We start from the raw sequence: 24,629 nt of genomic DNA, 5'->3' as shown, positions 1-24,629 counted from the left end.
TCCAAAATAGATTTAGGAGAACTTGCCCTTTTCACTCCATTCTCCCTCCTCTGGGCAGTGACATACTGAGTCCAGTCCCTTACATGCCGGTTTCTGAGCTTTTGGAGACAGGAAAGCACAGGCACATTTGTCTTGCTGTCCCTGTGCTGTCAAATGGGAACCAGGTGGGGGGATGCTGGCAGCCATTCACACCTGAGTCCCCAGGCAGACGGAGCACAGGCCTCCTGTGTCTTGGCCCTCGTGAGGCTTTCCACCTCTGTGTCCACTTGGGGGGTGTTGCTGGCCTTTGGGGTTCACTGAAGAGCTGATCTGTGGGCTGTCAGGTCAAGATGCACTTTCCCCCTGTCTCTCCTGCTGCCTCAAGGCAGGGGCTGGACACCTTCCTGGCCATTGCTGTTGTTCAGCAGCTCAGTCGCACCCAACTCTTTGCAACCCCATGGACTGCAGCATGCCAGGCTCCTCTGTCCTGGCAGACGTGACTATTGACCAGGGCCTCTGTGCCAAAGGAGGGCATGTTTGTTTCTCCGGGGCCTGTGACATTGTGCTGGAGGCTTTGCTGAAGCAGCCTGGTGCTGTCCAGCATCTCCTCGCTGCTGAGACCTCAGCCCCAAAGTCAGGAGCATCCCTTGGATGGCTCTGACCCTTGCTTCACCACTTTCTGAAAATTCCCGGGGGAATACATATTTACCAAGCACTTCCTCTGCCCAAGGGGTGTGGGTTAGACTCATAAGTAGACAACATCAAGTCAACTTTGTGGAACTTGTCTTGTGGGAGAGACAGACATGGAAAAAACTGATGCAAGTGATATGGATCAGAGGTAAGAAAGGGGTCCATCCAGGGTGTGTCAGGAACCTAATCTTCAGGGGATGCTGAGGTCAGGAAAGGTCTCATGGACGAAGGGAGATTCTCCCGAGAATCTGAGAATACTGCTTAGGACGAAGCGGGGCTGGGTGGGGGGGTTGGGGAAACCTCCTCCTCTGAGCTGACTTGTGACAGATCCCAGTGGACTTCCTTGGGCTGCCTGTGTCTTTGGCACTGTGGCCATCTTTTTTATTTCTTTAATTAATTTTTTGACATTTTAATTGGCTGCACCAGGTTTTAGTTGCAACACACAGGGTTTTGGATCTTCGCTGTGGCATGCGGGATGATTTTTTAGTTGAGGCATTCGAACTCTTAGTTGCGGCATGTGGGATCCCTGACCAGGAATTGAACCTGGGCCCCCTGCATTGGACTCAATGGACATGAGTTTGCGCAAACTTCAGGAGATGGTGAAGGACAGGGAAGCCTGGCGTGCTGCAGTCCATAGGGTTGCAAAGAGTCAGACAGGACTGAATGACCAAACAACCCCTGCATTAGAAGCGCAGAGTCTTAGGCACAAGACAGTCAGAGGAAGTCACCATCTTTTTTTGAATTTTCTTGTTTTCTTTCAGACTATGTTTTTGTCCCTTTGACTGTCTTATCTAGCTTCCTAGATACAATTTCAGCCTTCCCAGGGCGTGGCCTTGCTCTCCAAGGCAGCGGACAGTGTTGGTAAGGAGTCAGGCACAGAGGAGGCCAGTCTGGCTAGGTCCCTTCCCCTCCTTTATCCCTTACTGGTCATAGAACTAGGCAAGCTCGGACTAGCTGCTTCAGCCTTGGTGCCCTGTCTATGGACGAGGTTCTCGTTACCAAGGCTGTCTGAGCTCATGTCTGCAGAGCACTTAGTGCAGGGCCTGTGTGAGTCAAGGTTACAAAACCCTTTCCCCTTCCCATTCAGCACCAGAAACAGACTCAGTTCAGTTAGCTTTCTGTTTTTCCATGGAAACCTGATGAATGTGGACAGTCAAGGTGTTACCTGCCACAGCTTATTGTAAAACTAAGCCCTGCTTGATAAATAGCATCTGATGGGAGTTCTCTGTATGACCCCCCCCCCAATGAAACAGCCATGGCTTTGTGTTTCCTGAGTGTGGTATCTCCTTGCATGGCTCTGTCCATAGGGTTGTCACATGAGATGCTGGGGACAGAGCCAGGATGGTACAACAGCTGGCACCTGAATTGACACGTAGAGGTGACTTCACCTGTCGGGTGAAAGGACGAAACCCTTCCAGCTTCAACATCCTGTCAATTCATTCATTTAAAAATATTTATTGAGGGGACTTCCCTGGTGGTCCAGTGTTTAAGAATCCACCTGCCAATGCAGGGGACATGAGTTCGATCCCTGGTCTGGGAAGATCCCACATGCCACAGGGCAACTAAGCACCACAGCTACTGAGCCTGTGCTCTAGAGCCCGCAAGCTGCAGCTACTGAAGCCTGTGCTCCACAACAAGAGAAGTCCGAGCACCACAACTAGACAGTCGCCCCCACTCGCCACAACTAGAAAAAGCCTATGCACAGCAATGAAGACCCAGCACAGCCAAAAATAAATAAATGGATAAAATTAAAATAATAATTATTAAAGTATCTATTGAGTCTCCTATGTGGTAGGTGCTGGAAACACACTGTTGAACAAAACAGATCCATTCTGTGCCCTGAGGCACTTAAGAGTCCCATTGGGGGATGCTGTCAATCAAAACATCACATGTCCTGATCAAATTGTATATCATGCTTTGAGAGTGTAGTGGGAAGATTTAACTTAGGGGGAGAGGTCAGGGAAGAGGAAGAGGTCATGTGGAGCTGGCATCTGATGAGTGAATAGGCACCAACCTAACAAAGAAGGAGATGGGGGTGGTGGTGCAGAGATTCCAGAAGGAAAGGACAGAACAGGCAAAGACTCGGTGGTTGGGGGTGGGGAAGGGACAAAGTAGAGAGAATGAGGGCAAGTGGAGCTATGTTGTGCAGAGTCTGATTATTTAATGACCTGGTGCATGGCCCCAGGAGCGATGACTCAGTGAGAGCTGAAGCCCAAACAGTCACACCAGTGTCATTATTTTTGCTTCTACATCTTCAGAGCAGTGGCAAGCAGGTTATTGCAAGGTGGGGATTTATGTGTCTGGTGGGAGAAAGGGTTGGCTTGCTTGGATTTACAAACGGAGCAGCTGATTCTGACTGCAGGATGCTGAAATCCAGTCTGAAGGGAGTGAAATTTGAAGAAACTTGGAGTGATGCGGTTTTGGTAGAAAAGGAAGCCCAAGGTGTAGGTGGGCTTAAGAGAGCATCTGATGGCAATTAGCAGCAGGGAGGAACATTGGGCCTTTCAAAACATATGTATAATTATTAATTTTTAGTCTTGGCTGTGGTCTATCTTCGTGGCTGCAAGGACTCTTTCCCAGTTGCAGAGAGTGGGGACTGCTTCTGCTTGCAGTATGTGGTTTTCTTATTGTGTGGCTTCTCTTTCTTTGGAGCACAGGCTCTAGGTGCACAGGCTTCAGAAGTGTCAGTGTGCAGGCTTGGTTGCTCCATTGCATGTGGGATCTTCTCGGACCAGGGATGGAATCTATGTCCCCTGCATTGGCAGGTGGATTCTTATTCACTGAACCACCAGGGAAATCCACTGGGCCTTTAATTTCAAGGGTCTTAGCTGCTTAGCTTGGTTTCCCACCTCCAGAGCCCCTGATCCTCCCATTTTGGGCTTCCATGACCCCAAACCACCCTCCTGTGTTGCCAAATGACAGATTGAAGGAAGGTGGGTGTGGAGTTGTAACAGGTCATAGAGGTTCCTAAGCACATCCCAGCTGTGAGCAGAAAAGCTTCAGGGCCTTCAGAAAAATAACCCAAGCCCCACAGAAGCATGTTCTGTAGTTCAGAGGATGCTCTGGCACTGAAGACAACATTTTCCATCAAACAGAATGAATGAAAATCGTTCTCATGAAATTTCTCATTTTTTCCCTCTCTCTCTTCCCTCCAGGCTAATATTTGGCACTCTTTACCCTGCATATTATTCCTACAAGGCTGTGAAGTCAAAGGATATTAAAGAATATGTAAGTAGCACAATTTTTGAGTGGGTGGGGTGGGTGATGATGGGGTTAAGTGAGGGAGGCTGAGCATGAAGTGGGGGCAGGGCGGATGCCCTCTTTGGTGGGTACTGGGAGCAGGGCGGTACAGTGACCTGCCAGATGTCACGCAGGAGTCCTCTCCTTTAACCTTGCTAACCTTTAGCAAGGTTAAAGTAGATTTCATACCCTTTTAAGAAGAGTCATGAGAATACATGAGTGAGGTGGAGGTCATAGGAAGAGATGATTGCATATTCACACAATTTTTTCATTGGTGGTCATGACTGTGACATAATGAAGCATTGTTTTAAACAAATGAACTACTGTGCTGAGTAACAGAGGTGTTACAAGTAGAGTGTGGAAGTGATAAGAGCGAGGAGGCCTGGCAAGAGGAAATGGTGGCTAGAGTTGGAGACCACCAGAGGCCACAGGCCATGGGCTTGGAAGCATGACTTCATCTCTATGAGTGTCAGTTTTCTTGTCTGGAGCAGAAGGCAATGTTACTGGGAAACAGTCTTGCACTGGGGGCAGGGGCTCAGATCCTAATGTCCAACAGACCTGGTTCAGCAACTCTGAACCCCACTCTAGTTCTGTGGTTTGAATACCCCATGATCTAAGCACCATTGCTTTATAAACTTTTAGAGAACAGGAGCTACCATCCTCCTATGGCTGTACCATCCTCCACATATACCTCCTATACCATCTTCCACAGCACCTGGCCAAGGCCTGGACACACAGGTAGGGGATCAGGAAGACTTACTGGTGGGAGGACTGTGTCACTGTTGGGTGATCTAGGTGCCCCAGTCACAGCCCTAAATGTTCTGGGCACCTCCAGGCAGGAGAATCATCAGACTTCCACGGATCGACAAAGGCCTGTGGTGAGTGGAGGGTAGGGGGTGTCCCTCCCCAGAGGGGACAGAACCCTCAGTCAAAGTACAAAGGATAGAGATTTTTGTCATCAAAAGACTGAAGTTAAGTCCTGATGATTGATTGGATACTAGACAAGAACTTTAACTTCCAAGAACCTCGATTTCCTCATCAGAGCATTGGGTTGATATCAATAGTCCCAGCCCTTAGCGTTGGGAGGGACAAAGGATCTTTGCTCTCATTTTACTCAGAAGAGGTCACTTGGCAAGTTAGGCACAGCTAAAGAAATCATTCAGAGCGGTAACCTGCTCTGAAGTTATTTTCTTGGCTTTCCCAGGATGTCTTTAGAATGGAACCAGCCACCTCTAGATCAACTCAGCCAGACCTGCCTCCATCCCTCAGAGTTTCCCAGAATGGCTTGCCTGGCTTGCATTTGCTATCATGCAGGGGATCCAAATGGGGCATGTCCCCTCTGGAGGCTGGGTCCCCGATAAGTGTATGTGAAGGAATCTCAGAGTGTGAACTATAAATAGCAGTGAAGTTGCATGCACAGAACCTCATCATTCCTAGTTCACTTGGCCCAGGGGACAGCACCGGGCAGCCTCCTCCACGTCTCCTTCCCTTTCTCTGACCCCTTCCAGCCAGGGACATGGGGACACTGTGCCAAGGAAGGAGGCGAAACTGGGGTCACCGCAGTTCAAGATCTGATCCTCTGCTTTGCTGCTGCTGCTAAGTCACTTCAGTCGTGTCCGACTCTGTGTGACCCCATAGACGGAAGCCCACCAGGCTCCCCCGTCCCTGGGATTCTCCAGGCAAGAACACTGGAGTGGGTTGCCATTTCCTTCTCCAATGTGTGAAAGTGAAAAGTGAAAGTGAAGTCGCTCAGTCGTGTCCGACCTTTAGCGACCCCACGGACTGCAGCCTACCAGGCTCCTCCATCCATGGGATTTTCTAGGCAAGAGTACTGGGGTACAAAACTCAATTCTGTCCGCTCATCCAGGAGACAGTGAACCCCGGGGAATTGTTTTGCCCTGACTAAACTCAGGGGAGCCTGGTGTAGGACTAGAATGGCAATTCATTAATTTAAACTGAAAAATATAACTGACAGGCAGAGCAGCTGTTTATGTTGGCCGTGCTGTTCTCAGGAGGGAAAGCTTGAGAGTTAAGATTAGCCAGTTTCTCGGTAAAAATGGAACTGCAAGGAAAGAGGCCAGTGGTATTAAGGGAGACTCCTTCCTTTTTCTGGGATCTCTCACATGCCTTCAACTCACACACTTGTGTGCACCCTTACACATTCTCTCACACTCAGACTCACACTCACTTCTTTCCTTCCTTTTGACCAATAGACCTCTTTGTCTGAGAGAGAAACCTGAAAGCTTCCTTTGACTCCTGTCTCCTCACCACCCATCCCCTCCCACACACCCAGCTGGTAACTACGACCCTCCATCTCTATCGTCCCAATAACCTTTCAAACCAGATCTCTCTTTCTGTGCTGCCCTCTCTCTTCAATGAGATCTTCCTTGGTGGCTCAGACGGTAAAGAAACCACCTGCAGTGCAGGAGACCCGGGTTCGATACCTTGGTCAGGAAGATCTGTTGGAGAAGGGAATGGCCTCCCACTCCAGTACTCTTGCCTGGAGAATTCCAAGGCCAGAGGAGTGTGGCGGGCCACAGTCCATGGGGTCACAAAGACTTATCAGACATGACTGAGAGACTAATACTTTCTTTTCAGTGAGGCTCTCATCATTGTTCCCCTGAATATCCTAGTGGCCTCCCATATCCTTTCTTTTTTTATTGCCCCTGTAACAAATTACCATGAGCTTCGTGGCTTAAAAGAACACAAATGCAGGCATCCCCAAGTGGTCCAGTGGTTAGGACTCTGTGCTTCCATTGCAAGGGCACAAGTTTGATCCCTGGTTGGGGAACAAAGGTACCACAAGCCCTATGTACAGCCGCCCCCCTACCCCTGCCAAAAAAAAGACCAAAACCAACTAAATCAAAAAAGCAAAAATGTACTATCTCACAGTTCTGGAGGTCAAGTCAGATGGGTGTCCCTGGTTGAAATCAAGCCTCCGTTTGGAGGCTGTAGGGGAGAGCCCACTTCCTTGCCTTTTCCAGTTCCTGGAGGCCACCTGCATGCCTTGGCTTGAGCCTCTTCCTGCACCTTCAGGGTCACCAGTGTTGTGCTCTGGCCGCAGCTGAGAAGGGTTCTCCACTTCTAAGGATTCCTGTGATTACATTGGGCCTGCCTGGTTAATCCAGGATAATCTTTCCATCTGAAAGCCCTTAACTTAATAACTGCAAAGTCCCTTTCATCATATAATGTAACATATGCACAGGTTCTGGGGATGAGGAAGAGGACATTTGGGGGTAGAGGCTGTTGTTCTGCCCACCGGATCCCTCCCTGCTTCCTCCGCCTCCTGTCTCTCATGCTCTGCTGTCTACATCATGTCTACAAGCCCTCGAGAAATGTAAATCTATTCATTTCACTCCCCCCGGGTCCTTTAATGGCTGCTTATCCCCTGCAGGATCAAGTCCAAACTCCATGAGACAGTGTTGAACCGTGTTGACCTTGCTCCTTCCTACTTTCTAGCCACTTCTCTGCAAGCATTCAGTGCTCCTGAGCTCAGCACCCAAGGAGTGGTCTGTGGACTGGCATTATCCCACATCACCTGGGAGCTTGTTGGAACTTGGAATCTCAAGCCCTACCAACACCTCTGAAATAAAAATTGGCATTTAAAAAAATGATCATTTAAATTTATTTTTATTGTATTTATTTACTTTCAGTTTTTTAATATTTATTGGAGTCTAGTTGATTTACAGTGTTGTTTTACTTTCAGGTGTGCAGGTAACTCTACTCAAAAATAGGCATTTTTAACAAGATCCTTAATTTGAGAGACACAGCTCTTGACATTCATGGCTTTTTATGTCTTTCCAAACTTATTACACTAGTCAAGGTTTGATGGGAAGATGCTTAAACAGAAAGGAATTTATAGGGCTTCCCTGGTGGCTCAGATGGTAAAGAATCTGCATGCAGTACAGGAGACCTGGGTTTGATCGCCGGGTTGGGAGGATCCCTGAAAGAGGAAATGGCAACCCACTCCAGTATTCTTGCCTAGAGAATTACACGGATAGAGAGGCCTGGCGAACTATAGTCCATCGGGTTGAAAAGAGTTAGACACAACTGAACGACTAACACTTTCACTTTCATAGAATTAACTAGAAGTCTGGAGAAAGATACTCAGAAACTGAGGAAGGTCCGAGAAGGCTGGGTGATGGCCAAGCTTGTGCTGCAGGAAGGGTCTGTTTGGGAATCTGCTGCCCAGGTCGCCACTACCAAACTGGCTGCCAGCTGCCCATGCCTTTGGAACGTTCTTGGCTTTGGAACATCCCATGAAGATTCAAAACCCTGGATAGGGACATTTGAGTTTCCAAGTCTGGGTAACAGACTTTGCCTTCCATAAAGACCTACATGCTGGGAGATGCCCTCCAGATTAGAAGGCTTTGGATGCTAGTAGTTCATAATTTTTTTTTGGCACACCGCAAGGCATGCAGGATCTTAGTCCTCTGACTAGGGATTGAACATATGTCCCTGCAGTGCAACCCAGGAGACTGCCAGGGAAGTCCCTGGATGCTAGTAGATTTAAAAATACACACACACACACCCTACACCTCAGAGATACTGCATGTTTGATTTCAGACTACAACAATAAAATGAGTATCACCAAAAAGTGAGTCACATGCACTTTTTAGTTTCCTAGAGCATACAGAACTTGTGTTTACACTATGCCATAGTCTATTAGGTGTGCAATAACACCTAATAACAGTGTCTAAGATCATGGCATCTGGTCCCATCACTTTATGGGAAATAGACGGGGAAACAGTGGAAACAGTGTCAGACTTTATTTTTTGGGGCTCCAAAATCTCTGCAGATGGTGATTGCAGCCATGAAATTAAAAGACTCTTACTCCTTGGAAGGAAAGTTATGAGCAACCTAGATAGCATATTAAAAAGCAGAGACATTACTTTGCCAACCAAGGTCCGTCTAGTCAAGGCTATGGTTTTTCCCGTGGTCATGTATGGATGTGAGAGTTGGACTGTGAAGAAAGCTGATCGCCGAAGAATTGATGCTTTTGAACTGTGGTGCTGGAGAAGACTCTTGAGAGTCCCTTGGACTGCAAGGAGATCCAACCAGTCCATTGTAAAGGAAATCAGTCCTGAATGTTCATTGGAAGGACTGATGCTGAAGCTGAAACTCCAATACTTAGGCCACCTGATGTGAAGAGCTGACTCATTTGAAAAGACCCTGATGCTGGGAAAGATTGAAGGTGGGAGGAAAGGGGGATGACAGAGGATGAGATGATTGAATGGCATCGCCAACTCAATGGACATGAGTTTGAGTAAACTCTAGGAGTTGGTGATGGACAGGGAGGCATGGCGTGCTGTGTTTCATGGGGTCACAAAGAGTTGGACACGACTGAGCAACTGAACTGACTGAATTTAAAAAGGGATTAAATCATGGTTCTTATACAAATATAAAATTAACACATGTTGAAAATGTTACTTAACTCACTGAATAATGTGGGAACCAATAAGGTGTTAAAAAAGACATTAGTCCAAAGGAGACTCCAAAGAACAGATATGTATGTAAGCAAAGAGATATAATGAAATGTTTTTTCATAGATATTCAGCTGATTTCTTGGGAAATGTGATCGTTGGACCCAGTTGTATCTCCACTGGACAATATTATTGTTCACTTCTATAGACTAAATTATCTGCATTGCAATCAGTTTTTGGTAACTCATAAAGTTGTAAAATAACTCAAAGATATTGTAAAACAAGGCACCTGCAGAGTTAAAATAATTCAGGAGGCTGCTCTGGCTAGCACCTAGCAGTCCACAGGACACCCATTCCGAAGCCTTTCACAGATTTTCCTATTACTTCCCTTTTCCACCATCCAGTACATGCTCCCTGTGCCTTCAACTTTAGAGAGTGTGGTTTCTTCTCCAAGTATTAGTGTTAGTGGCTTAGTTGTGTTGGACTCTTTGCAACCGCATGGACAGTAGCCTGCCAGGCTCCTCTGTCCATGGGATTTCTCAGGCAAGAATCCTGGAGTGGGTTGCCATTTCCTTCTTCAGGGGATCTTCCCAACCCAGGGATTGAACCCAGGTCTACTGCATTGCAGGCAGATTCTTTACCATCTGAGCCAACAGGGAAACCCTCTTTTCTTCTCCAAAGTTGTGGCCTAAATCTTCATTCCTGGGGAATCTGAGGCCTTAGTGGTCTTGCCTCTGGAGGGTTGTAGTAATGATCCATTGACTTTTACCTCTGAACAAAACAATGCTTGCAGATCCCCTAGAGCAGAGGTTCCCAACTCCCAGGCCACAAACCTGTATTCATGGCCTGTTAGGAACCAGGTCACACAGCAGGTGGGCAGTGGGCAAACAAGTGAAGCTTCACCTGTATTTATAGCTGCTCCCCATCTCATGCATTACCACCTGAGCTCCACCTCCTATCATATCAACAGTGGCTTTAGATTCTCATAAGAGCACAAACCCTACTGCACTTGAACCATCCTGAAACCACCCACCAACCTCCATCCATGGAAAAATTGTCTTCTACAAAATTGAAATTGGTCCCTGGTGCCAAAAAGGTTGGGGATGGCTGCCCTAAAGGATTCTTAACCTCAATCCAACCTCCTTCCCACCACATTGTGTAATAGCAACTATAGTTCCCCATCATAAGCAGTATCAGTTACCCTACAAAAGCCCAGTTCAGTTCAGTTCAGTTACTCAGTCGTGTCCGACTCTATGTGACCCCATGGACTGCAGCACGCCAGGCCTCCCTGTCAACACCAACTCCCGGAGTGTACTCAAACTCACGCCCATTGAGTCGGTGATGCCATCCAACCATCTCATCCTCTGTCGTCCCCTTCTCCTCTCACCTTCAATCTTGAAAAGACCAGCATCAGAGTCTTTTCAAATGAGTCAGCTCTTTGCATCAGGTGGCCAAAGTATTGGAGTTTCAAGTTCAACATCAGTCCTTCCAATGAATATTCAGGACTGATTTCCTTTAGGATGGACTGGTTGGATCTTCTTGCAGTCTGTAAGCCCTTTATTATCTGTTTCCTAGTGACATGGTGGTCTTGAAATGGCCAGGTGACCTTCTAGTCTCTGCTTCTATCGGGGTCCAGCCTCGATATGGCCCAGGGTATCCTCGGGATGAACGGCATCGGCGTCAGAGAGAGAGAGAAAGAGAGAGAGAGAGACAGGGGCTGATGATTCCTTGGTTTATGCTGGAAACCAATAAAACCCCAGCATGGGGTTTGCTCTGTTTACGTAGGCCGCAGGCGCCCTCTCGAATCGCTGGAGGCACCCCACCAGGGCACCCACTCGAGTGGGTCTTAGAAGCCCAGGCAGATAAGTAAACTCAGAGGGCCCAGCGCTCCAAGGATCTCAACCAGAAAAAGGAGAATAGAGAAAAGGATGGAAAAAGAGAAAGAACGACACGGGGAGACCAAGCTTCAGTGAGCAAGGCCCAAAACTTTATTTTCCAGTGTTGCTTTTATACCCTAAGTTATGCGCATAAGAAACAGAGAAAGGGAGGTATAGAGTCACGCCAAAATCGCGTGGGGTCAGCAGTCTTGACCCTTATCAGGATCAGGGCTTATTTTTGTGTGTCTCGTGATAAAAGTTTTTAGGTGGTTTACATTATCTTCTGGCCAGGGGGCCTGCTAACAGTTTTATGGCCCTCTTCTCCTGACAATAGGTTAGTTAGCAAGTAAAAGACTTTTCTTTTAAGGTGACTTTCCTAAAGTTAGGTGCATAACAAAGTTACATTCCTATAAGGCACCGGTGTAGTGAGCTGCAAGAAAGGAACTTATTAACTTAAGATCTGATGTGGTTAAATCAAAGGCTACTACTTATATTCTCTATATGTGATTAATATATTTCCAAGGATACAATAGATAGAGGAAACTTTGCAGCAAGCATTGATTCAACAATGAAATCTTTTTTAGTACTACTCTAATGATTTTAACTTCTTCAACAAATTCCTGTATTTTAGAATATTAGGCTTTCTGTCCTTGCATGGCTGGGAGGCTATAAACAGTCACACTCATAGTTGTAAGAGCCCGGACAAACTTGTCATGCAAGTTAGAATGCTATCAGAGGGGCTTGGATTGGAACACTCCTATTAAGTCGAGGAGAACTTTTAAACTACAGCTCTGAATTAATGTTTTCAGAGAAAGGTGGTTGGGGGGAAGCCCCTGTAAGTATTAGAGGACTTGGTAAGAGGCGTAAGATAGTAAAGCAGTCAGACTCCAGTTTTCTTTGGGGTAGATGCTCAGGTAAGTCCAGGGGGTTCCTCAAGCCCTGATTAGCCTTTGCCCGTCAGGCCTCTTCCCCAATTGACCTTTGCCATGGGTAGGATTTCCCTCGCTGGCTCCCGGCATGCTTCCACTTCATCAGAACCTTTTTATATCCCTGGTGGAAGCATCCATCCTTCAAGTACTAAAATTATTAAAAATCAGAGCTCAGAAGTTTGAGGATGAGAATTGAAGTGTTGTGAGTGGGTTAGGCCAGTGATTCTCAAACTTTAACATGCAGATGAATAAGCAGAGTTTTATTAAAATGTAGAACTGATCCATTCGCTCCGGAGTGGGGCCTGAAATGCTACACTTCTAACAAGCTGATTCTACATTTCTAACAAACGCCTTGGGGATTCAATGTTGCAATCTCATGAACCGCACTTTGAATTGCAGAGAGCTAGCATTAGGTCTAATCCTAAGAAACACCACCCTCATTTCCTTGGTTCCTGAACCTTTAGATTCTGGCTAAGATACAGGGAGGCCTGGTGTGCTGTGATTCATGGGGTTGCAAGAGTCAGACACGACTGAGCGACTGAACTGAACTGAACTGAAGATGCAGTACCATGTGTTGGTCACTAGTTCAGGAGGAAACTGCATTGTCTAGGAGAGCATAGCAACTTCCCAGAATGCTAATTCCCACCTGGTTCTTTTCTGGCACTCTCTGAAGCTCTTGCATCATTGTATAAGGCCAGCTGCTTCTGGGCATTGGGATACATGATTAGATCAGAAATTCCCCGAAACATCAGTCTATTGTTGCATTTCTTTGGCTGTAAAAGAGAGCCCTTGGTCAGAGGCAGTGTTGGGGGTGTGTGTGTGTGTGTGTGCTCAGTCATGTGTGACTCTTTATGACACCATGGATCGCAGCCTGCCAGGCTCCTCTCATTGGATTGTTGGGTGGAATACATCAAAATGAGAAGGATACTCCACAGAGTCCACAGTTTGTTTTGTGGATGCCAGAAACATGGCAGTGGGGAAAGCAAGCCCACATGCCCAATGAATGAATATTCCAGAAAGACTCTGTGCTCCCCTTTCTATGAAGAAAGGGGCTTGGTATGATGGCCTTCTCCCAGGAGGCTGGCTGGTGCCTTGAGTTATGGTACCATCCTAGCGATGCTTAGTCACTGCTGTTGGCAACTTGGTGTCTGAGCAGTGGTCATAGCCAGGTCATCCTTGGTGAGAGAAATGCACGTTGCAGAGCCAGTGTGTTTCCTTTGTCCACATGACCACTGCTACATGAGCCCATTGATCAAACAATATCATGCCTGAAGTAAAAGGCTCACAGACATCTACAGAGCTGGTCATCTCATCCACCTGATTACCAAGAGCCTCCTCTGCCATGGGGACCTTCTGGTGAGCATTATCATGAGCCACAAATATCTGCATTCTATGGACCCATCTACATAATTTCTAAACCACCTCAACACCAAATTCTCAGTCTTGTCCCTTCCAAGTACTTCATCATCTATTCAAATTCTTACGTGGTGTTTTAAAATGTATTCCAGATTTGTTTTAATCAGCTATGGTAAGGCATGCAGACACAGAAATGACTCATGGAGAAAGAAGTTTTTACTCACAGTTCCTTGGAAGTAGGAGGTTCAGCACAACATGCAGGGCCACTAGAGAAGCCCCAGGGTCGGTTAGGAGTTAGAGGGAGAGCAAGGGGAAAACATGGGCATTGACCTTTATTACAGTTTCTGTGGGGAATTCAAGGCAAAGCAGAGTGAGCAACCTTACGTCTGACTAGTTTGAATAATTTCAGCAGGCTCTGGGGTATGGGATCTGCCTCCAGTTATCTGGCAGCTGGCCCCAGATGATTAGGGCTGGGAAATATTAGCTCAACCTGTGAGAGCTCTATAAAGGAGGTGGTTTGTAGTATGGACCCCAGATTGCTCAGTTTGCAGATGTGCTCTGGGATAAGAAATTACTATCTCTTTGAATTAGCTAGTCATAGGAGAGCAGTCTCTCCAGTCAGCAAGACCCCAACTTCAAGAATACAGAAAATGGGACTTCCCTGGTGGTCCAGTGGTTAAGACTTCTCCTTCCAATACAAGTTTATTGCATGAAAGGTAATGCAAGTTCAGTTCCTGGTTGGAGAGCTAAGATCCCACATGCCTTGTGGCCAAAAAACCTTACAGTCATAAAACAGAAACAATATTGTAACAAATTCAGTAAAGACTTAAAAAATGATCCACATCAAGAAAAATCTAAAAAAAAAAAAGAATACAGAAAATATGAAAATATGGTTAATATACATGGTGACTTCACCATTTTCCATTCACTTCATGGGAAATAGATGGGGAAACAGTGTCACACTTTATTTTTTTGGGCTCCAAAATCTCTGCAAATGGTGATTGCAGCCATGAAATTAAAAGATGCTTACTCCTTGGAAGGAAAGTTATGACCAACCTAGATAGCATATTAAAAAGCAGAGACATTACTTTGCCAACAAAGGTCCATCTAGTCAAGGCTATGGTTTTTCCAGTGGTCATGTATGAATGTGAGAGTTGGACTGTGAAGAAAGTTGAACGCTGAAGAATTGATGCTTTTGAACTGTGGTGCTGGAGAAGACTCTTGAGAGTCCCTTGGACTGCAAGGAGATCCAACCAGTCCATCCTAAAGGAGACAAGTCCTAGGTGTTCATTGGAAGGACTGATGCTGAGGCTGAAACTCCGATACTTTGGTCATCTCATGTGAAGAGCTGACTCACTGGAAAACACCCTGATGCTGGGAGGGGTTGGGGGCAGGAGGAGAAGGGGACGACAGAGGATGAGATGGCTGGATGACATCACTGACTCGATGCACATGAGTTTGGGTGAACTCTGGGAGTTGGTGATGGACTGGGAGGCCTGGCGTGCTGCGATTCATGGGGTCGCAAAGAGTCGGACACGACTGAGCAACTGAACTGAACTGATGCATGGTGACAGTATAAATGCCTTACCTCAGGATAATTCTCCTTCTGGACTGAGAGCACTGCTCAAAGTTCTGCCTACAGGGAATTTCCCTCCCTACTCTCTCCCAGCCACCTCTGACTATACAGTTGTCCCCTGTGAGCTTGTACCAGCAGATGGTGCCAACTCATCTGTCAACCAGGCTCAGATATTTCCTTCCTCAGTCATTTGTTAGAGAGGGTTCCCTGTGAGACTGAAGGAGAGCTCAGATGCAGAAGGGAGTGTGAGAGTGTTAAGAAATATTAGTGTGACTGGTGTGGGGGAGTGTCCAAAGGTGAGGTGAGGCTAAGAGTTGATTGAGCCAGCTGCCTCCAGAGTTCATGGAGGAGGCCTTTCACAGGCTCCCAGGAGCTCTGGGAGCAGGATCTGATGGGTCCTGGGGCCTCAGCCCATTCTGTGACTTGTGGAAGTTCACCAAGATCTGCTTCCCACCCTTTCGTTGTGACCTAGGATCATCGCTTCTCTCCTATCTCCTCATTCCTGTCCTTGACCAGTCCAGAGGGAGTTCCCAGTTGTGCTGTCAACTGTCCACTCCAGAGTTGCCCCTGATGATAACATCACAAGTCAACAATAACTTCCTCTTTTTATTCTGGGTGCTGGCCCACCCATACTCCCACTCACCTTGCAGGGAGTTTGGGGTAGAATCCCTCTAACATGGCAAGTTCTATTTCAAATCTTGGAAAAACAGCTTCCATTTGGTTTCTCTGAGGTCGGGAGACCATTTCCAGATATTTATTATGGTTTCCATGTCTGAGTCACCAGTATTTCATTTACCTTGTTAGGCTCAGTGAGTCATTCTCAGATCCTTCTTTCTGCATGAAAGTATTTTAAGGTGAAGGAGTACGTGATGGAAAATTCTTTAGGCTATGCCTTCCAGCCTCCTCTCTGCCATGGCTTCCTCATCTTTGTCTTCAGTCTTCAGCCCCAATCTCCTTCCTGAGATTTAGTTTTGCCTCTCCAGAGGCCCATTGGGCATTTTTCTTAGATGTCCTCCAAGATCCTCAGATTGTCCTCAGCCTCATGGAGCTCAGCTTCTTCTCCCTAATTTGACTTTTTTTTTAAAGAATTTCTTGTTAATGTGAGTGGTTCCATAACTGTCAGTCACTCATGCCCTGACTTCAGCAGTTCCCTTCCCTCCCGTGTATACCTAGCCATCCTTCTCTTGGAGGGCATTTCTTGCCTTGTAAGCTATCTAATTCCATCTTCCCAAAAACCCACTTAGGCCAGTATTCTCTGAAGTGCAGCTTCTTAACTACTGGACCTCCAGGGAAGTCCCTGGAACATGGTTTGAACACTGAAAAGAAAAAACTTCCAGAGAGGGAATTCAGGTTCCTTGCAGTGTATATGGATACCAGTGTTGGGATTCTTAGATCCTGGGACCCAGTATACCAGGGAGTTTACAGCTAGATAAGATTGTTTGCTCCCTGCTAAGGAGCCCATTCTGCTGCAGATAACCTTGGTGGTATATAGTGTCACAGATAAGTTTCTTTTGATGGACTAAGCCAGCCTTGTTCCCAAGGGATTATTCTGTTTTTTCTAAAGGCCTCTAATTGATCTACTTGGCCACATGTTTCAGAGTCACAAAGGCAATGAGATTAACCAGAATTGCCTTTGGTTTTTGAAAGATATTTTTGCTGGGTATAGAATTATAGGTTGGCTCTGTGTGTGTGTGTGTGTGTGTGTGTGTGTGTGTGTGTGTGTGTGTTTGGCACTTTAAAGATGTTATTAATTTTCTTCTGGTATTTGTTGTTTCTGATAAAAAGTCAACTGTAATTCTTACTGTCATTCCCCTGTATGTAACGTCTTTTTCCCCCTCACTTAAGATTTTCTCTTTGTTTTTTAGCAGTTTTACTATAATGTGGCTAGATGTGGTTTTCTTCATATTTATCTTGCTTCAATTCACTGGGTTTTGTGGGTTTGATATGTTGGTCAAATTTTGGAAAACTTCAGGCAGTATTTCTTCAAATAATTTCTCTATCCAATTCTCTTTTTCTCTTCTCTCAAATTCCTGTTCTATGTATATTTGACTGCTTGAAGCATGTTCCTCAGGTATTGAGACTCTTCATCCCCGACCCCATCCCCTAACCTAGGCTTCAGCCTGGTTGACTCTGTTGTCTTGTCTTCAAGTTCACAGATCTTTTGTTGTGACCAAACTGCTATAAATTCCATTCAGTAATTAAAAACATTTTTTTTCCAGATGTTTTGTTTTTCAGTTCTAGGATGTCATTTAGTTCTTTTTAAAAATTTTCCTTCTTTCTCTTGAAATCTCCCATCTCTTCACTCATTATATCTACCTTTTCCTATAGATTTTTAAAAACATATTTATACTTAAAAAAAAATACTGAACCCATCCTTTTCCTCCTATGATAAGTGTCTTGTTAAGTGGTGATAAAAAAAATTTATAACAAAATATCTGTTATTAAGTTGCTGTATATCTTCTTTGGTGAGATATATGTTCAGATTTTTTTCCATTTTTAAAATTGGGTTGTTATTTTTGTTGTTGTTGAGTTTTAACTACTCTTTGAATATTTTGGGTACAAGTCCCTTTTCAGATATATATATTGCAAATATTTTCTCCCAATTTGTGGCTTGTCTTTTCATTCTCTTAACAATATCTTTTGCAGAGTAGAAAATTTTCATTTTAATGAAGTCTGGTTTATCATTTTTTCTTCCATGGGTCATGGTGGTGTGTTAAAAGACTAATTACTAAATTCCAGATCACCTAGGTTTTCTCTTGTTTTATCTTCAAGAAATTTTATAGTTTTAGTTAATTTTTGTGAAAGATGTAAGATCAGTGCCTACATCTATCTGTTTTTTGAATGTAAATATCCAGTTGTTCCCAGCACCACTTATTGAAAAAACTATCTTTTCTCCATCGAATTGCCTTTGCTCCTTTGTCAAGGATCAGTTGATTGTATTTGTGCAGTCTGTTTGGAGGCTGTCTATTCTATTTGTCTAGTCTATTTGATATATTTATCTGTTATTTCACTAATACCACACTCTCCTGATTATTGTAGCTTTATAGTAAGTCTTAAAATTAGACAGTGTCAGTTCTCTGACTTTGTTTCTCTTCTTAAGTATCATATTGGCTATTCAGTTCTTTTCTCATAAGTGGGTGTTGGATTTATTAATTACTGATTCATTTTCTAAAAGATATGGGCCCTTGACACACTTTAAATTGGCTTATTTGTCTTTTTATTGGGGCTTCCCCAGTAGCTCAGTTGGTAAAGAACCTGCCTGCAGTGCAGGAGATCTGGGTTTGATCTTTTTTTTGTTGTGCTATATAAGTTCTTTATTATTTCAATACAAATACTTTGTCAGATACTGATTTGCATTTTCCCCATTTTGTGGGTTGTCTTTTCACTTTCTTGATGGTATCTTTTGAAGTACAAAAATTTTTAATTTTTATAAGGTCTAATATATCTATTGTCTTTTTTTGTTGCTTGTGTTTTTGGTGTCACATCTAAGAAAACATTTTTTAACCCAAGGCCACAAAAGTTTACTTCTGTGTTTTCTTATAAGGTTATTACATTTAGGTCTCTGATCCATTTTGAGTTCACTTTTTTTGTATATAGTGTGAGGTAGAAGTCCATCTTCATTCTTTTACATGTGAATATTTAGTTGTCTCAATATACATTTATACTTTTTAAAGTCTTTGCTACTTGTAATATCTAAGTCAAATACGGATCTGTTTCTATTGACCAGTTTTTCTCTTAACCATGGAGCATATTTCCCTGTTTCTTCATACACACACACACACACACACACACACACACACACCTTTTTTGTTTGTTGGAATTTTTGTGTATACTTCATCATAGGAACTCCAGATATGTGTTGTCTTCTTGTGAAGAATGTTAATTTTTATTCTAGCAGGCAGTTAACTTCTGACAGATCATCTTGACCTTATGGTAGTTAAGTTTTACATTTTCTTGAGGCAGGTGTATTTCAGTTTTACTCTTAGTCCTAGAGCTAATCTCTTAAGTCCTAGGTTGTAATTTTTATTCCTGAAGTATGACCTTTTAGATGTTCCCCTGGAAATTCCCAAATGTTTACCAACTTTCTCTAATCAGGCAAAACTTGAACTCCAAACTGTTTCTCCTGTAGTGGGCAGAAATCAAATCTCTGCTTGACTCTCCACTTCCTAGCTGTATTTTACTCAGCCACCTTGGAATATTACCTGATTCTGTACAATTCAGGAGCCAACTAAGAAATTGAAAGGAATTTATATGTGAGTTTGGTTTATGACTTATGCTTCCCTTTTACTGAGGATTTTTCCTTTTCAATTTCCAGCATCTTTGACAGTCTCAAACTCTGTTTTCCACTCCCTCAGGCAAATTCAGCTATGGGTTTCTTCTGGAGTTATGTTTGACCCATGATTTGCTGGCCGGGTGGTTTCTTTTAGCTGCATCCACATGGATTTACTCTGGTCTGGTCCCCACATTTCAAGAGTTGGATCCTTTACAGTTTCTGCCAGCTTTTGTTAGTTTTTCTAGCCTTCATACAGTTATTTTAGAATATTTTGTTTAGGGAATTCCCTGGCAGCCAAGTGGTTAGGACTCTGTGCTTTTGATGCTCAGGGTGTGGGTTCAGTCTCTGGTCAGGGATCTAAGATTTCCCATATGCCAAGTGGCGTGGCCTAAGATAGATAGAATAAAATAAAATATTTTGTTCTGAGTTTATTATCATTATTGGCAAGAAGATTAGTCCAATCAAACTACCCCACCATTTCCAAAAAACAGGAGGAGCAGACTAAGGACTTTGGACTTTATTCTACATGCTAGAAGATTTTAAATGGAAGGTTAGTAGGATGAGTTCATGCTTTGTGGGAGATTAGTGTGGGGATAGTTTGCAAGATGGATTGGTAAGAGGAAAGTCAAGTGACAGGAAAGCAGTTAGGAGACTCTTACAGTAGTTAAAGAGAGCAGGGGTGGGGGACGGCAGGAGGGGGAAACCAAGGCTTCAACTGGGGAAGAGAAACAGTAGAAATGGGAAAAGGATGGTCACATGGGGGAGATAAAAGAAAAGATCCAGTTTCTGTGAGGGCTTTCCCACATGAAAGAGTTTTTTGTTTGCTTGTATTGCTGTACCTCAGCATGTGGAATCTTAGTTCCTGACCAGGGATCAAACCAGTGCCCCCTGCAGTGGAAGCTCTGAGTCCTAACCACTGGACCACGAGGGAAGTCCTCAGAAGTGTTTTTAAGTGATCAGTGAGGATTACCATTATTCTATCTCAGAGAATATGGCCAGGTTAAAGTTTATCCCAAAGTGTGTCTCTGTGGAAGCTTGGAAACTTTATTCACCTGGTATTAGTCCTGGCAAAATGACCTGACTTAATCCTGAGTCCTGCTGGTCTTCAGGTCTCACTGGCTCACCTGAGGGCTAGTGAAGGCCACCTAAAGTCTACTTTGAGCTTGAGCCTGGGTCATTTGTGGAAATGGCTTATTTGCTTGCAGCCCCAGGGTCTGGAGTGGAACTGGACCAACCTGGGAAAGGATACCAGAAGGGGTGACCAGTGGTAGGACAGGCTGCCTGGACCCATCTCAACATCTGCTGTTGGAGTCTATTCTCTTGAAGTTGACAACGATTCATCCTTGACCTTTTCTGCTAGCTTTATTGCTTTCTCTTTCAACAGGTCAAATGGATGATGTACTGGATTATATTTGCACTATTCACCACAGCAGAGACATTCACCGACATCTTCCTTTGTTGGTAAGTACTCCAGGAATTGGGACTTTTCCAGGAAAGATGTTGCCTAGTCTCAAGGGAGAGATGGAAAAGGTCTGACCACAGTCTTAAACCTTATCAACAGAGAAGCAGGTGCAAGGATGTTCACTGGAATATTTCAAATCAACTAGTCTATAAAGTTGTTCTTCAAGTAAATATTTATTGAATGCCCTTATCAGAACAGATATTGTTCTTATAATGATGGGCAAGATAAACAAAATTTTCAATTAATGGAGTTGGTAAAGAAGCATTCATATGTTAAAAAAAATAAAAGAAAAATAAGAAACAGTATATATACAAAAGTGTGCAATAAAACTAAATTTCCCCCCAACACCATTCACTCTCACCATTACTGCTTTTCACAGTTGTATACGGTTTTTAAAAATTTGTTCATGTGTATATGTACACACACTTTTTTTGTTGTTCAGTTGCTAAGTTGTGTCTGACTCTTTGTGACTCCATGGACTATAGCACGCTTGGCTCCTCTGTGCTCCACTGTCTCTTGGAATTTACTCAAATTTATGTTCACTGTGTTGATAATGCCATCCAACCGTCTCATCCTCTGCCATCCCCTTCTACTTTTGTCTTCAATCTTTCCCAGCATCAGGGTCTTTTCCAATGAATTGGCTCTTCACATCAGGTAGCCAGAATTTTGGAGCTTCAGCAAAAGTCCTTCCAATGAATATTCAGGGGTACATACATATATACATACTTTTCCTTTTTTTAAGGATGTACCAAATGCTTTGGACTTCCCTGGTAGCTCAGACAATAAAGAATCTGCCTGCAATGCAGGAGACCTGGGTTCAATCCCTGGGTTGGGAAGATCCCCTGGAGGAGGGCATGGGAACCCACTCCAGTACTCTTGCCTGCAGAATCCCATGGACAGAGGAGCCTCCTGGGCTACAGTCCACGGGGTCACAAAGAGTTGAACACGACTGAGTGACTAAGCACAATATACAGCACTGTATGCTTCAGCATTATGCAAACCAAGAACTTCCAGATGTCTAAACTGGGTTTAGAAAAGGAAGAGGAGTTAGAGATCAAACTGCCAACATTCACTGGATTATAGAGAAAGCAAGGGAATTTCAGAAAAACATCTATGTCTGTTTCATTGACTATGCTAAAGCCTTTCACTCTGTGGATCATGACAAACTATGGAAAGCTCTTAGAGAGATGGGAATACCAGACCATCTTACTTGTCTCCTGAGAAACCTGTATGCGGGTCAAGAAGCAAGTTAGAACCCTGTCTGGAACAAGTGATTAGTTCAAGATCGAGAAAGGAGTACAACAGGGCTGTCTACTGTCACCCTGTTTGTTTAATTTATACACTGAGCACATCATGAGAAATGCTAGACTGGATGAGTTACAAGCTGGAATCAAGATAGGCAGGAGAAATATCAACAACCTCAGATATGCGGATGATACCACTCTAATGGCAAAGTGAAGAGGAACTAAAGAGGCCCTTGATGAGGGTGAAGGAGGAGAGTGAAAGAGCTGGCTTAAGACTAAATATTAAAAAAACTAAGATCATGGTGTCCCGCCCCATTACTGTTTGGCAAATAGAAGGGGGAAAGGTGGAAGTAATAACCGATTCCCTCTCCTGGGGCTCCAAAATCACTGCAGATGGTGACTGCAGCCATGAAATCAGAAGATGATTGCTTCTTAGTGGGAAAACAATTACAAACCTAGACAGTGTGTTGAAAAGCAGAGACATTACTCTGCCAACAAAGGTCCGTATAATCAAGGCTATGGTCTTCCCAGTGGTCATGTGTGGTTGTGAGAGTTGGACTGTAAAGAAGGCAGAACACCAAAGAACTGATGCCTTCAAACTGTGGTGCTGGAGAAGACCCCTGAAAGTTCCTTGGACAGCAAGGAGATCAAACCAGTCAATGTTAAGGGAGATTCACTAGATATTCACCCTGAATATCCACTGGATGGACTGATGCTGAAGCTGAAGCTCCAGCATTTTGGTCATCTGATATGAACAGATGCTTATTGGAAAAGTCCCTGATGCTGGGAAAGATTGAGAGCAGAAGGAGAAGAGAGCATCAGAGGATGAGATGGCTGGACGACATCATCGATGCAATTTACATAAACTTGAGCAAACTCTGGGAGATGGTGAGGGACAGGGAGACTTGGCGTGCTGCAGTTCATGGGGTCTCGAAGAGCCGGACATGACTGGGTGACTGAACAACAACTATAGTATACCTAACAGTTCTTACTTTGTTTTTTAAATTTATTTTTTTAAATACTTTCATGAAAGCATAAGTAGATCTACCTACTTTTTTAAAGGCCACATACAATTTCATGGTATAGAAGGACTGTAATTTATTTAATCTATTCCCTTTTGACGGACAGCTTTTTCTCTTATGACCAGCACAGTTACAGTGGTGAACCAAGTGAAAATCATAAGCTACGTGTTTGTACTGATATATTGTGTCTTAGCTAAAAGAGGTTGTGAATAATACGTAGCATCCTGTTTATATCTGAAGTGTCTGAGTTTGTGCACATGTGAATGTGTACTAAAAATAGTGTGGAAAATACTCATCACTTAACTAGGGTTATTTCTACAATTTGGGATCATGAGGTCAGTTTCACATTTGCTGTGTTTTATGAATGTTTTACTGTGATCAAATGTCATCAGAAAAAAATAGTAAGGATATTTCCATTTTGGAGAAAAAAGTTCTCATCCAAAAAAGGATTCGTCTGGACTTATCCTCTGGGGTGTCCTGGATCAAAGACGTCCACTTCTCTGAACACTACTTCACGGAATCCTGTCTTGGCTCAGTGTGTATGTAGTTTTTCCCCTGAAGGAGCATGGCTTTCATCTCCACTGGGAGAGATAGATGTCTCAGCTATTATGACCTCAAGCTGGAAGGAAGGCATCTGGATTACCTAATTTAATATGCTTGTGCAATCCTGCCCTGTTCTGTGCCCAGGTAATCAACAGACCAGAGATGGGCTAAATCTCTAAGAATGGAGACAGAACTCTGCTGAGCCATTTTTTTTCCTTCCCCAGGCCCCACAGGCTGGCACTAGGAGGCAAACCCCATTTTGATCAGAGCTTCAGTGGGGAGGCTCCTGTCTGTCTCATGGAGATGAGGAGAATAGGCTGGACCTAGTGAGGACTGTGTAATCAATTAAGGACCATAGCCACCATATGACCCAGCAGTCCCATTCCTGGGCATATATTCTGAGAAAACCACAATTCAAAAAGACACGTTACCCCAGTGTTCACTGCAGCACTATTTACAGTAGCCAGGATATGGAAACAACCTAGATGTCCATTGACAGATGAATGGATAAAGAAGTTGTGGTATATATATATATATACAATGGAATATTACTCAGTCATAAAAAGAAATGAATTTGAGTCCATTCTAATGAGGTGTATAAGCCTAGAGCCTTTTATACAGAGTGAAGTAAGTCAGAAAGAGAAAAACAAACATAGTATATTAAAGCGTATATATTGAATCTAGAAAGATGGTACTGAGGAACCTAATTGCAGGGAAGGTGTGGAGACACAGATGTAGAGAACATACTTGTGGACACAGTGGGGGAATGAGAGGGTGGGATGAATTCAGAGAGAAGCATTGGCATATGTACACGATCGTGTGTAAAGTAGGCAGCTAGTGGGAAGGTGCTCATACATTAATACACGGGGAGCCCAGCCTGCTGCTCTGTGATGAACTAGAGGGGTGCAATGGGGGCGGGAAGGGAGGCCCAAGAGGAAGGGGATATAAATATATAGTTACGACTGATTTGCAGTGTTGTACAGCAGAGACCAATGCAACATTGTAAAGCAATTGT

General features: G+C 44.2%; 1 protein-coding gene across 6 annotated transcripts in view; it reads left to right on the top strand.

Moving 5' to 3' along the window:
* REEP1 (receptor accessory protein 1) overlaps positions 1 to 24,629 on the top strand; it is a 138,893-nt gene that overhangs the window by 61,144 nt on the left and 53,120 nt on the right. For all 6 annotated transcript variants that reach the window (XM_088841354.1, XM_088841353.1, XM_088841351.1 and 3 more), the window contains exons 2-3: positions 3,825 to 3,897; positions 20,728 to 20,804. In XM_088841354.1, the coding sequence (XP_088697480.1) occupies positions 3,825 to 3,897; positions 20,728 to 20,804 (150 nt within the window). The remainder of the gene's footprint in view (positions 1 to 3,824; positions 3,898 to 20,727; positions 20,805 to 24,629) is intronic.

This window comes from Moschus berezovskii, chromosome 11, assembly GCF_049115385.1.
Source record: "Moschus berezovskii isolate FMDL1 chromosome 11, NW_MosBer_1.0, whole genome shotgun sequence".
Lineage (NCBI taxonomy): Eukaryota > Metazoa > Chordata > Mammalia > Artiodactyla > Moschidae > Moschus > Moschus berezovskii.
Note: the sequence above shows the minus strand (reverse complement) of the source record. Positions and strands in the feature narration are given on the sequence as shown.